The 14,637-nt window shown below is 34.9% G+C and overlaps 1 protein-coding gene across 5 annotated transcripts in view; it reads left to right on the forward strand.

The window, feature by feature from the left end:
* ATG4C (autophagy related 4C cysteine peptidase) overlaps window positions 1-14,637 on the forward strand; it is a 93,570-nt gene that overhangs the window by 63,737 nt on the left and 15,196 nt on the right. For 4 of the 5 annotated variants that reach the window (XM_045477656.1, XM_045477660.1, XM_045477659.1 and 1 more), the window contains 2 exons: window positions 161-237; window positions 7,960-8,079. In XM_045477656.1, coding sequence (XP_045333612.1) covers window positions 161-237; window positions 7,960-8,079 — 197 coding nt within the window. The remainder of the gene's footprint in view (window positions 1-160; window positions 238-7,959; window positions 8,080-14,637) is intronic. The other variant, XM_045477661.1, reaches the window with a different exon arrangement.

The raw sequence follows: 14,637 nt of genomic DNA on the forward strand, positions 1-14,637 counted from the left end.
TAATCTGTCCTGTGCAAACCTATGTTTCAGTCAATGAATATCAGTCTGGCAAGCTGTTACTCCCAGGTTTTTTTCAGCTATTCTACATAGAAATTGGATTGTAAGCAGTGTAATAATAAGGTGTTTTTTGAATTACTTGTCTTCTGTTTTGTCCTTGTAGATGACAGTTTGATTTACATGGATCCTCATTACTGCCAATCTTTTGTAGATGTCAGCATAAAGGATTTCCCTCTTGAGGTACTATGGATAAAGAGCTGGTACTATTTTCTTACCATATGAAGCAAACTCAAATTATTTAGAGATGTGTTAGACAGCTATGCTTTTCTGGTATTACAATTCCAAGTTAGTAATATTTTACTGATTTATAAAACCATAATCCATACACTGGTCAAAGGTTAAATAATTTGTTGCTGAATTTTAATTTATGACATACTTTCTTCTTCATTTATCTTTGTCTCTGACTTGTTAGGTACCTTAGTCCTACCAAAATAAATGATCAAGCCTCCAAGTAATTTTGTAGATAAACTGCTGAATATTACTCAAGAATTTAAAATGTTAGGCATGTTTTAAAGACAAAGCGGGGGGAGAAAAAGATGATGGAGTTGGTTTAGAATAACAAAGTGACTTGTGACTATCTGCTAACTTATTTTATGTATAATTGTTAAGTCTTAGTCCCTAGTTAAGTTTCTCCAGAGCTTAGTTGGGTTTCTACTAATTGTTTCAGCTCTCATTTCTTAACATATTCTTTTCCTTTATGTTGGTCATTTGTGATCCAGTGTTTTATTTTTTAATTTTATTATTTTTAATTTTATTATTTTATTTTATTAAAAAATTTCTTTATTTATTTACTTTGAGAGAGCAGAGAGAGTGCGAGTGAGGGAGGGGCAGAGAGAGAGACAGAGAGAGAGAGAGAGAGAATCCCAAGCAAGCTCTGTGCTAACAGCACAGAGCCCAACGTGGGGCAGGAACTCACAAAACTGTGAGATCATGACCTGATCCAAAATCAAGAGTTGCATGCTTAACTGACTGAGCCACCCAGGCACTGCTAAAATTATTATTTTAAAAAATATTTATTTATTTAGTAATCTCTATGCGGAATGTGGGGTTCAAATTCACAACCCTGAGATCAAGAGTTGCATGCTCTACTGACTGAACCATCCAGGTGCCCCTATTATCTAGTATTTCAATTTAGAAAATTTTGAGAGTGCATAGGTGAGACATGTAATTATTTCATGGTTTTGGTTCTTGTTTTCCCAGTTGATGCTTTTATAGACTGTTCAAATAATTTTAATCACTTAAGTGGCATGGATCACTAATTCTCAAAGGCTTGGCAAGTTAGAAATGTGGTTTAAGGGGCGCCTGGGTGGCGCAGTCGGTTAAGCGTCCGACTTCAGCCAGGTCACGATCTCGCGGTCCGTGAGTTCGAGCCCCGCGTCAGGCTCTGGGCTGATGGCTCAGAGCCTGGAGCCTGTTTCCGATTCTGTGTCTCCCTCTCTCTCTGCCCCTCCCCCGTTCATGCTCTGTCTCTCTCTGTCCCAAAAATAAATAAACGTTGAAAAGAAATGTGGTTTAATATTTTGTTTTAGTAAGAGCTTGTTAGCTAATAATATCTAATAATATTTAAGGGATAGATTATAAAAATAAACTGTAAGATTAGAATCTGGTTCTGAAAGATACATTATAAAACATGCTAGCATCTTTTGTAAACTATTACTTGAACTAAAGTACAAGCAACTTGAGGCCAGAGATAAGATTTGCTTTCTGTTTTCTTCCTTCATAGTGTCTTGCATGTAAACCTTAATAAATATTTATAGATGACTTATTGATACTGTGGGCAACACAATAGAATTGTGCTATGTGAACCATGTTGTAATTCTCTTTCAGCTGCATTGTGGTCTTGTAGCACTGATTCCTATGTCTAAGTTACACAGTGTATCTGTGACTTGTGACTATCTGTGTATCTGTACCATATTAACTACTTAAAAAAGTAGACATTTGAAATTCAGATGGAAAATTATTCATAGTTTTCTAGTATTATCTAAAATAGGCAAATTAAAAGCTTATTAGTATTGACTATCTTGACCAGTAGAGACTATTCTTCTGATATTTTGAGAGATTCCACAAAGAAGCCAGGTGAATGACTATCCTGGTTATGTCTACACCAGCAAGATTAGAAAGGCTGCAGCTCACTTTGGGAGGCAGGTGCAACACACTTCATGAGTAAGTCAATAAAGCTTGAAGTGGGGTGTTAGTAGTGGGAATGGAAGAGAGGAAATGATTTTGAGAGACTTTGCAAAGTAAAATTTGGTGAAATCAAGTAACTTCTGAAATGCACAGAAGCATTTATTTCTTATACATTGGGACACTGAGAAAGTGGGTTTAGATTTATATTTTTGAGATGCTAGAAGAGTATATCAACCTGTCTGGATAATTCCTCTGGACAGTTTTTCATTTTTCTCAGTTCAGGCATTTGTCTTAGGCTATTTATTGAATAGTATCATTTATTTTTCTATGAGAGTATAATATAAAAACTACAGCAAGTTGTCTATCTTTGTACAGAAACAAAATTTCACTTTTTGCTTTTTATCATATTTAAGCTTAAAATGCTCCAAGTGGAGATATTATTAATCATCCTTGCCTTGGTATGTAGGTTGTTGTATGTATTTATGCTATTGACATTTTGCAGTTGATTGATGTAATTATATGAGCATTCTAAAACCACCACCCTTATACCTCAATTATTAAAATTATTATTTTTTATTATTAAAAATTTTTTTAATGTTTATTTATTTTTGAGAGAGAGAGAAAGAGCACAAGCAGGGGAGGGGCAGAGAAAGAGGGAGACACAGAATCAGAAGCCATCTCTGGGCTCTGAGCTGTCAGCACAGAGCCTGATGTGGGGCTTGAACCCATGAATTGTGAGATCATGACATGAGCCGAAGTTGGATGCTTAACCGGCTGAGCCAACCAGGCGCCCCTATTAGAATTATTTTTAAAAGCATGTTTATTTGATCAGTACTTGATTTTGTAGACGGAGAAATTAAAATCTTAGCTCTTTTATCCAACACCATGTAAAGAATCACTGGTAGTCTTGATATTTTGTGTGAGTGCCTTGAATCCAATAGGATTATGAAAATTTAAGAAAATAGTATATCTGAGTATTTGACATTGAAGAAGAGATTTAGACCATATCTTTTGTTGTTCTTATGGTATTGAATTCCTATATATGTAGAGTTGAACTTTAAAAATTTTGAAGCCAAATCAGACCAAGTATTTTTCTTTTTTAAACTACTACTTACTGAGTTCTTTATATGTGCAAGGCACTGTCCTAAGTATTATAGTCTTCTGTTGAATTTTTTTCTTTCCTGTGGTTCCAGATGCTTTGCTTATGTATATATTTGTATGAATTTTCTATCCTTTTTTTTAAGTTTACTTATTTGAGAGACAGAGACAGACAAAGAGACAGAAAGTGTGCATAAGCATGCTCATGCAGAGAGAGAGAGAGAGAGAGAGAGAGAGAGAGAGAATGCCAAGTAGGCTCCATGCTGTTAGCACAGAGTGATACAGGGCTTGATCTCACGAACTGTGAGATCATGACCTGAGCTAAAATCAAGAGTCGGGACACTTTAATGACTGAGCCAGGCAGGAGCCCCTAATTTTCCATTCTTGTGACACCTTCTTATAAAATATATTCTTATGTATTAATTTTTATATTAACTTTGAAAAAGAGAATTCCCCTCATCTTTATCTTCACTGAGTTTTTAACATTGTGAAGTGAATGTGAAGTAGTCATGTATGTATATACGTCTATAATTTTCATTTAGAGAATGGGGTTTAAATTCTTCTTTTTTTATTTTTTTTTCAACGTTTATTTATTTTTGGGACAGAGAGAGACAGAGCATGAACGGGGGAGGGGCAGAGAGAGAGGGAGACACAGAATCGGAAACAGGCTCCAGGCTCTGAGCCATCAGCCCAGAGCCCGATGCGGGGCTCGAACTCACGGACCGCGAGATCGTGACCTGGCTGAAGTCGGACGCCTAACCGACTGCGCCACCCAGGCGCCCCTAGAGAATGGGGTTTAAAGGAGCAGCATGAATTACCTTAAGAAAAAAAGTTGTGTAAAAACAAGTTGAAATTAGAAGGGAATGAGAAGAACTCAAATGGGCTTTTGCAGTTAGGGTATGTTGAATTGTGGGTTCCCAGTGGTTCAGGCAGAGTATCAGTTGTTGAGATGAGAGGACTAGAAGATACATATTTTCATTATTATATATATAAATATAAATATATACATATAAATATATATATATATTTATGTGTGTATGTATTTAGTAAGATTTCTTAAACCAGAGACTGTTGTGTCATGTTATTTATGATACACTTTCAGAATGACTGGTGCTAACTCTTACAAATAACAAATTCTATTCTATTGTTAAGGCAATATTTGGTTACTAAATATTAATATTCTGTTAATAAGGCCTTATAAATAGATGTATTAGTCTATTGTGATTCCTGGGCCCCCAGTTTCAAGTTTCAGATTTTAGGAGTTCCATGCAGTAGTGGTTATTTTAATCTATCCTAGTAAATTCAGAGAATAGTGGCATTAAAGCTATGAGAATGATGTGATGTGATTAGACAGATGGATGAGTGAATTCATCAGTGAAAGATGTACCCTTTATGAATTACACATGTGAACTGCATATAGTAGGAGGTGCTTTGTAGTAAGGGTATTCTCTAACTCAGGAAGCTCCATCTAAATCACCAGAATAGCATAGCTACACCTAAAAGTATTTGTTTCAGTATCGTTTGTATGTTTAGGTAAGAGAGTCCACTATTCCAAAAACTAAGCTTAGAACAGTGCCTGGCATTTAGTAGATGCCTAATAACTATTTGTTGAGGCAGTGAATAAATAATGTATTAAAAAATGAAATAAATAGGAATTGACTCACCATGACTAGTTTTTTCAGAAACACATTTCATTGTCACAGAAGTATGTATAGCAAATACTCCCTAAAATGTGTTTGTGAAGTAAAAGGTGCTACTCTTACCAATCATCAGAATTTTAAAAATTAAAAAAGAAATCGTAAGTACAGAGCTGAAAGAATTATCACAAAGTGAATACAGCTGTGTAATGAATGCCCCTTGGGAAAATATTTTAGAGTCTAACTTGTTCTGTGACAAACAAATAATTCTGAATTATAAGTTAATGTTAGTTTGACTTCAGAACCTTCTAAGGTGAACCAAAAAACATAATTTTAAGTTTTAATGGTATAAAATGCCTCTTTGTGATACGAGTCCTAGTACTCATATAGTGACCCCCAACAGCAATTTCATTTTTCAGTGATCAGAGACTTATATCTGTGTTTTTGTGGATAATTTAAAAAGTTCTTTGTAGATATCAAAACAACCATGAATAACAATATAGTGTTTGTCATTACTGTCTATGATGACTGAGGCAATACAGTGAAATCGCACTAAGCCTATTAGGTTTAGTCTTATTGGTTCTTACGTGAAAATAGTAACATAGTGTATGTAATGTAGGACATCCTTATAGTTGAGTTTAAAAATCCTTTGTTGGACCGTGTACAAACTTTTGGCCCTTCTTACTTATCCTCAAGTAGTAAAAACTAAATACACATTCTTTATTATTGGCTTTGGAAGGAGTTGGGTAAGTGACTATTTTTAGATACCTTGTAGGTAGAATATCTTTTTGTGAATATGACATAGAGCTATCTGTGCCTTACACACAGACTCCTTATACTCCTGTAGTTAACTTATTGTTAACTAACACATTTATGTAGCTCTTCTGTGCCTCTCTAGATCTGTTTTCAATAAAACAGATAATTAAGCAGGTGAAACAGTTTTGGAAAATGTCCAACTAAGACAATACTTGTTTTGACTGGTACTCTGGAGGTTCCAAAGGTTGGATCTCACTATATAAAGTAAGTATTAGGGGCGCCTGGGTGGCTCAGTAGGTTGAATGTCTGACTGCAGCTCAGGTCACAATCTCATGGTTCATGAGTTCAGGCCCTGCATCAGGCTCACTGCTGTCAGCTCAGAGCTGACAGCATTTTGGACAGCATAGAGGATATTTGCATATCCTCTAGTGATAATATGGGACTCTAATTGGATCACTAGGATATATGGGGAGAGGAAAGAGTGATTTTGACTGATTCACCATAAACGAATTTGGAAGCCTATGTTTTTCTGTATTTTAATAAATAGTCTAAGTTAAAATCCCATAGTTTTAGGCATGAAATGTAGGGACATTTTCAGTTTATGAGTTCAAATTCAGCCTTGATCATTTCTTAATTGAGCTGGTTCTTTAATCAAAAAATATAAAATACATAACAAAGAATTTCTCACACCCATCTCCCATCTGCCCAGTTTTTCTCTCTCCTCTAAACTTGGTATATCCTTTTTTTTTTAAGTTTATTTATTTATTTTGAGAGAAACAGAGACAGCATGAGCAGGGGAGGGGTAGAGAGACAGGGAGAGAGAGAATCCCAAGCAGGCTCTATGCTGGCAGAGCAGAGCCTGACACAGGGCTTGAACTCATGAACTGTGAGATCATGACCTGATGATCTCATCAGTACCACAAACCTGAACTGAAACCAAGAGCTGGATGCTTAACCGACTGAGCCAACCAGGCACCCCAATTTTGGTTACCCTTACAGAGTTTATTTATACAAATGTGAACAAATGTGACTATATATATATATATATATATATATATATTTACTTATGGTCCTTTTTTTACATATAACCTTTTTTTATACATACAAAAACAGACTTTGGTGGTAGCATCAATGATTTTTAAGGACAAGACCTCTGAGCATTCAAGCAGTTAAAAAAAAATCTTTTAAGCAAAGCACCAGAATGTGGTAACGAAAACAAAAAAAAAGATTGGAATGATTAGCTTTTTTTTTTTTAGAGAGTGCATGCAAGTGGGGCAGAGGAAGAGGGAGAGAGGGAGAGAGGGAGAGAGGGAGAGAGAGAGAGAGAGAGAGAGAGAGAGAGAGAGAGAGAGAGAGAGAGAGTCTTAAGCAGGCTCCATGCCCAGCACAGAGCCTGATACGGCTCAATCTCATGACGCTAAGATCATGATCTGAGCTGAAATCAAGAGTTGAATGCTTTACCAACTGAGCCACCCAGGTGCCCCTGGAATTATTAGCTTTATATTCTACCCTTTTCTTTTGTATTTTCTGAAGATCCCAGACTCTACTAGTTAGCCATATCTCACTAGCAAGAGTAGAGAGGCTAGAGCAGCCTCCCTAGCCAATTTATATCTGTGGCACTGTGACTACATGAGAAAAAGTGAAGTGACAGGAAGACTGGTAAGGAGGATAGCAAGGACCATCATAGAACAGTTTACAACTGTGTCCCGTACAGGAATAAACAAGAACTTAAACAAGTAGAAGAGTGAGTTGGAAGAATATGTAAGTGTGTATGAATTGTGTCAGATGCTAAAATTCTCAAGTTGACCTATTTTCATATCATTATGGAACATTTACACAAATCTGTGTATTTGTTTACAATGTCTTGATATCCTTATTAAAAGGTTTTCTAACATTAAAAAATCTCAAAAAACAGGCTTAATTGAACTTTCATAGAAATAACTGAATTCTAAACCTTGTGCTAGCTTATGTATGTCTTTTTCAGTGGCACATTTTTCTTCCCTTCTGCAAGTGTTCGAAATGCATGCCATTTTTGACACACTTCTTTTCTTCTGTGGAATGGCACTAATATCATATACGGTGGAGATTTGGTGAACTGAATGTAAATAAAGCTTTGGGGGGTGGAAAATACCATTTTCATAGGATAGACTAAAACACTGTTCCAAAGCATATTTATAATTTTGAGAAAAGTTAAATGGCAAATTTTAATTTAAGTAATATCTTGTATATACTGAAGTCCATCAAATAAAACTAAATTAATCTTAAAGAACTTTTAAAATTACAGACATTCCACTGCCCTTCTCCCAAAAAGATGTCATTTCGAAAAATGGATCCTAGCTGTACAATAGGATTTTACTGTCGAAATGTTCAGGACTTCAAACGAGCTTCTGAAGAAATCACTAAGGTACTTTTATTTAAAATATTATATTTGTAAATGACCTAATTTTTATTAGAGATGGCCTATCAGAGGACAGAAATCTGTAAATTATTCTTTTGTAAAATTTCCCATTGAATGTTAATATTATCAGGAATATTGTGAACCAGAAAGTAAAACTACTTGGGGACTCCTAGCCTTTGAGACTAATAAACCAATTGGCTGAAAGTATCAATTGCCCCACTAGGTGGCACTGTTGAAATAAAAATCCCTTCCCAAACTGTAGCCATGTGCAAGCAATTAGGTTATATTTTATTTGAAGAGGATTTTAAAAGGGCAATACCTTAGGGGGTAGAAAAAAATTAATGAAGTATTTGATCAAGCCAAATTGTGCATTATTTCTTGTTAGTCCAAGTGCTTCTTTGATTTTTTTTAAAGAGAAATGGTATTTTTGGATTTCTCAGAACTGCTTTATTAAATGAGCTGTGTTGTTACCTTCCAATAAGCTTGTCTAATCTGATCTATTCTACTTACAGGGTCTTTGAAATAGGTTTATTTAACTCCTTCTCATTACCTTTAAACTTTAGCTTTTTTTTTTTTTTTTTTTTTTTGGTCCTTGAGTACTGCTAAAACATAGAACCTTAAGGTCTGTCTGTATTTAGTACTTTAGAAAATAAAAAAATTACTTACTTAGGAAGCAAGCATAACTGGATGGCTGTCTTTATTAGTATCAGTAGTTATAGGCTATAATTTTATGGTAAACAAAACCAATATTAGAATCAGTTTTGGAAATTTTTAACTTGAGCTCAGGTATAGTAATACCTCATTATTGCTTTAACTTCCAGTTAGTTTTATTCTGGAAAATGGACACAGTGGGCTGAAATTTGATCTTTACAATGTAAAAACATAATGAAAAAGTTAAATAAGAAGTTTCATATAAGCTAAGAGTAGTTTACTTGACCTGCCATGTAAAAGAGGAAAATTAACAGGTACATGACAGAAAAGTGAATGAGAGGAGAAAATGAGACACAGGGGGAACTTTACTTCTCATTTCTCAGAATTGTTGTCTTTTCATTCTCCTTTTTTAACCCAGAAGGCCAAGTGAATGCAACAAAATGTGTATTCTCCATTTTCCCCCTTTCATTACTTGAAGTTAGTATATACACTTGTACATTTTTGTTTGACAGTTCTGTCTTTATAAAGTACCATGTAAAATATGTGCTAAAATACACCAATCCAGGTGATATTGTAATAGAGATTGAGGTTGACCATCATTTCCCATTAGAAAGTTGTGTTTTTGTTTCCACTAGTTTGTTTTCTATCCAGGTGAAAATAAGTACGTTTAGAACAGTAAAAGTCTACTCCTGGAATAGAAACAAACCGAATTATTATTACCAAAGTGAAAAAACAAGATTCACAAATGAGTTACATGTTGATATTCTCTGATTAAAACTGATACTTTTTGTGGTTTATATACACATACATACCTATTTATATCTATATTATGGTTTTTACATGGGAAAATACTTAGAAATTATTGCTCATGATGCATCAGAGTAATTATGCAATATTAAAGCAAAGGGAAGCAATATTGAAATATCATGTGGAAGTACTGAGAATTTTGGTAGAGTCCATTAACTTTCTTTTAATAACAAGGTTGTTTCTTAAGTTAATAGTTTTTTGTAGTAGTGTCAAAAACTCTTGGTCGATTAACAACCTGATCATTTACTTTTGCTTGGAAGGTTGCAAGTTAAGTAGTTTTCCTTCTCTTCTTAAAAACTGAACTTGGTGGTTTTTTTGTTACACTGTTATTTTTTTCTCTTTAAAAATTAAAACAATTTAAATTATTTGATTCAATACAGGATATAATGTCAGTTGTCTCATTTTGAAAATGAAGCTAGGTAGCCTAAATTCTCATTTTTAATTTGTAATGCGGTATGAATATTCTAATGCCTTATACTACATGATTTTTAAAATGTTAATAAAAATTGTGAAATTAATTCACTGTTTAGCAGGGCTCAGCCCAGCAAGTATCTGTAACTACCATGTTGAAAGGATAAAATGACCAAGCCATAATCCCTGCTTTTGAACAGGTCTAAGGCTTCTGCCCTTGAATAGCATTTATAGGCCAGGAGAGAGAGAATAAGACAGGTAGACATACATTACATTGAATATGATAAGCACACATACAGAACTAGAAATAAATTGATAACGGAAGGAAGGATGTTGAAATGAGAGCAATGTCACATCCCAGTCACATTTCTTTACTATGATGGTGATATTTAATTTGGGCCTTAAAGTGTAGGCTTAATTTCTAATGGCTTATTAAGTAGAAGGAAGGGTGCTTCAAGCAGAGGAAATAACAGGAGGAAAGGTATTGGACAAGGAAAATGTAGAGCTCTTCTAGAGAATGGCAAATAGTCCAATTTGTTAGGTGCCAAGGGTACACGTAGGGTAGGATTTCTGTCTTCTGACTGCCTAAATTAGGATCCTATAGGGCTTGGGAGTCTCCAGTTCTAGCAAGCCTTCCAAGTAGTCTTGTACACCAAATTTGAGAACCATTGGTGTTAAGACAGTACAACCCAAAGTGTATACATGATGTTTTTAGGTAGCACCAGGGTAAATTATCTTAACATTTATATGTTTATTTATAATCATATTAGAAAAATATAACTGGCATTTTAAACATGGTTTCCTATTAATTAGTGATTTGTAAAAGGCTACTTAAGTTAAAAACTATGAAAAGAAAAATAATCACTAATTATAACAGAGATGGCATACATAACAAAAATAATGAAGGAGGCATATATATGTGCAAGGCTTGAGAAACACTGCTACAGGAAATAGCAAAGGATGAGGCTAGAAAAAGAGGTTGGAATAATATCATGGAGAGTCCTGAATGCCAGGCTGAGGTTTGTACTTTAGCAGTATGTTGATTTTATTGGCTTTTTAAATTTCAAGCATACAGAAATACAGAGAATAACTTAATAAATACCCATGTGCTACCATTGAGCTTAAGGGGAAAAAACCCATATATAATTGAATTGTATTAACTTTCCCCAATCTTATTCCCTTCCTTCCTTCCCAGTGGTAATTACTATCCTAAATTAATATATAATACTCATACTTTATATATCCATAAACAATATATTTTGCTTTGTATGTTATTAAACTTATCATTAATGGTATGTTTATATAAAAATGTATAGATCCTGCAACTTGCTTTTTCATTTAATAGTGACTTAGAGATTATATCTATATGTCTTGGTGTTGCTTATTCCTAATTGCTGAGTAGTAGTTTTATTTAAACTGTCTTTTGTTGATGGTCATCTAGCTTGTTTCAATTTTTAATTACAAATAATGTTTATAAGAATATTCTTGTCCATATCTCTTCATACATGTGTACAACTTTAACTGGAATTATATTAAGATACTCTAGATATGCTGGAGTGGAATTGCTGTGTCACAGGGTATGCATATTTTTAGATTTGTTAGATATTGTCAAATGCTCTCCAAAGTTACCATACCAACAGTATATGAAAATTTCCAATGCTCCATATTACCACTTGATATTGTAAAACTTTTACATTTTTAACCAATCTCATGTATATACATAGTATTTCTTTGTAGCTTTAGTTTGTATTTCTCTGATTAATAGTGACACTGAATGCCTTATCAAAGTTTATTGGTCCATTGGTTCCTCTTTTGTGAATTTCTTACTCATTTCCTTTCTCTAATTCTCTATAAAGCTATTTGATTTGAAGGAAATCAAATAAAATTTATAATTCTGGATACTATCACTTGTTGGCTCAATGTGTTACAGATATATTCTCCTAGGCTACTGTTTTCACTTGTCAATGATATCTTTAATTTTAGTCAAATTAGTAAATCTTTTTCATTATGGGTTTTGAATTTTGTATCAAAGAAATGTGTAATAACCAAAGTCATAAACATATTTCTTATATTCTCCTACATTTCTTCTTCTTTTTTTTAATGTTTACCATGATAGAGAGAGAGCTAGCAGGCAAGGGGCAGAGAGAGAGGGAGAATTCCAAGCAGGCTCTGAGCTGTCAGCACAGAGCCCAACGTGAGGCTCAAACTCACAAACCATGAGATCATGATCTGAGCCAAAACTAAGAGTTGGCCTCTTAACCAACTGAGCCACCCAGGAGCCCCACATTCTCCTACATTTCTTCCAAAAGTATTAAAAGTTTTATGTTTCACATTTAGAACTTGTATATGTCTTAAGTTATGTATCTTTTTTTTTTTAAAAACATGGATAATTGGTTCCAGCATTCTTTATTAAAAGACTTGCTCTGTAGTGCCTTCTTCAAAGACTTGGATGAAGACAGAGCTGTAGGATGGGAGAGGAAGCAACTATTTTGAGAGAGTTTGTGAAAGTAGAATCTATAAGACCAAGCAGCCACTGGGACTTGAGGGCAAGTGAAAGAGAGAGTCCAAAAACAAGTCTGCTTTGCAGACTTAATAGACACTAAAATAAGTGTCTAGGAGAAAAAATTAATTGCTGTTAATATGGTAATTCATTTAGTCAACAAGAGATTTGAGTGCTCTCACTTCTACCACTCCACCAAAACTCCTCTCAGGGTCGCTGATGCCCCCTACATTGCTAAGTCCATGGGTCATATCTTAGTCTTCATCCCACCTATCCTAACATTTGTATCTGTCATAGCTGAACACCCATTGCACCTTTATACACCCTCTTTATTTGGCTTCTACAACCACTATCTTGGCTTTTCTCATTCTTCACTAGTTTTTCCTTCTCAGTGCTCCTTTGTCTGCTCTTCTTCCCAGTCTCTTCATGTTGGAGCACTGCAGGACTTAGTCTTTAGTTGTCATGTCTTTATCTTAGTGATCTCATCTAGTCATATAGCTTTATCAGTTATAAGTCAGTTAAGACCAAGATCATATCTTTAGTTCCCACCTCTTTCCATTCATAAATTGTATATGTCCAGCTGCCATTCAGCATCCGTTGTGTTGTCTCATGCACATATCCAAAATCAAATTCCTGATCTTTCTTTTCAAGCCTATTCTTTTTTTTTTTTTAATGTTTATTTATTTTTGAGAGAGAGAAAGCATGAGTGAAGGAGGGGCAGAGGGAGGGAGAGAGACAGAATTCCAAGCAGGTTCTGTACTGTCAGTGCAGAGCCCGATGTGGGGCTCAATCTCATGAACCATGAGATCATGACTTGAGCTGAAATCAAGAGTCAGATGCTTAACTGATTGAGCCACCCAGGCACCCCCCTTTTCAAGCTGTTCTGCTCATAATTTTCCTCATCTCATTTAAGGGCAAATTTATCCTTCTATCTGCTGAGGCCAAAAGCCTTGGAGTTATCCTTACCTCCTTCCTATCTCTCCTATCCTAGAACCAATTATATGTTTAATATATATCTAGAATCAGACCACTTTTCATACCTCTACTGCCACTATAATGGTCAATGGCCTAATTTGTTTCTAAGCCCCCTTCCCCCGAACCTGTTCTCAACTCAGCAGCCTTGCTGATGTTTTTAAAACTTAAAGCATACTACTCTTCTCCTCAGAAACCCGCACTGACTTTCCATTTCACTTACAAGTAAAACAGTTCTTACCATATCCTCCAAGGCCTCAGATGATGTGTGTCTCCATGCCCCACCCTCTTACCCTAACCCCTCATGTCTTACTCTGCCCTCTTTCATTCTGCTTTAGCCATGTTGGCTTCCTTGCAGATGTCTAGCCTAATAGGCAGGCTCCTATCTTAGTGCCTTTGCAATGGACTGTAATGCTTTTTCCCTCATATCTGCAGGACTGATTCCCTTGCTTCCTTTAAGTCTTGGCTCAGATGTCTCCTTAATGAGGCTTAATCTGACCACCTTATTTAAACAGTTTTCCCTACCATTCCCTCTTACCTTGTCATTCTATCTTTTTCAAGGCACTTACTACTTTCTAATACACTATATAATTTACCTGTTATATTATTACTTATTATATAGATGTATTATATTATATATTTACCTATTATATTTATTATTATCTGTATTCCCCAGTGGAATATAAACCTCACAAGGGCAGGAATGTTTTGCCTGTTTAGGTCACTGATGTATCCCAAACCTTCTAGAACAGTGCCTGGCCCATAGTAAGTATTCACTGAGTTTGCTGAATGACCATCTAGAATTGGGTTTGCAATGGTGAACAAGAAAGTTGTAACTCCTGGTTTCATGAACTGATAGTCAAAGTGGACAAAATAGACATTAAATCTACAAATAAATGCATAACAAAAATGTTAAATTCCGTTAAAAATATAGTTTATAGGCAAGGAAAATAGGAAACACAATTTAATTTGGGGAGTGAAAAAACATTTTATACGATATACTCATTGTATTTTCCTTAAGGTTCAAATAAAAATTTTATTTGGTCTATGAAATCTGCCCTATTTGAATCTACCACACAATTAGTAAAAATCAGCAAGAGAATAGTAAGGGTCTTCCTACTATAATGAACTTAATTGTTAGAGTTTCATGACTTGCTTTAAGAATGCTTCAAAACCTTGAATTGGGAGATGAAATGAGCAATAGAGTTTGGCATGATAGAGAC

Source organism: Leopardus geoffroyi, chromosome C1, assembly GCF_018350155.1.
Source record: "Leopardus geoffroyi isolate Oge1 chromosome C1, O.geoffroyi_Oge1_pat1.0, whole genome shotgun sequence".
NCBI lineage: Eukaryota > Metazoa > Chordata > Mammalia > Carnivora > Felidae > Leopardus > Leopardus geoffroyi.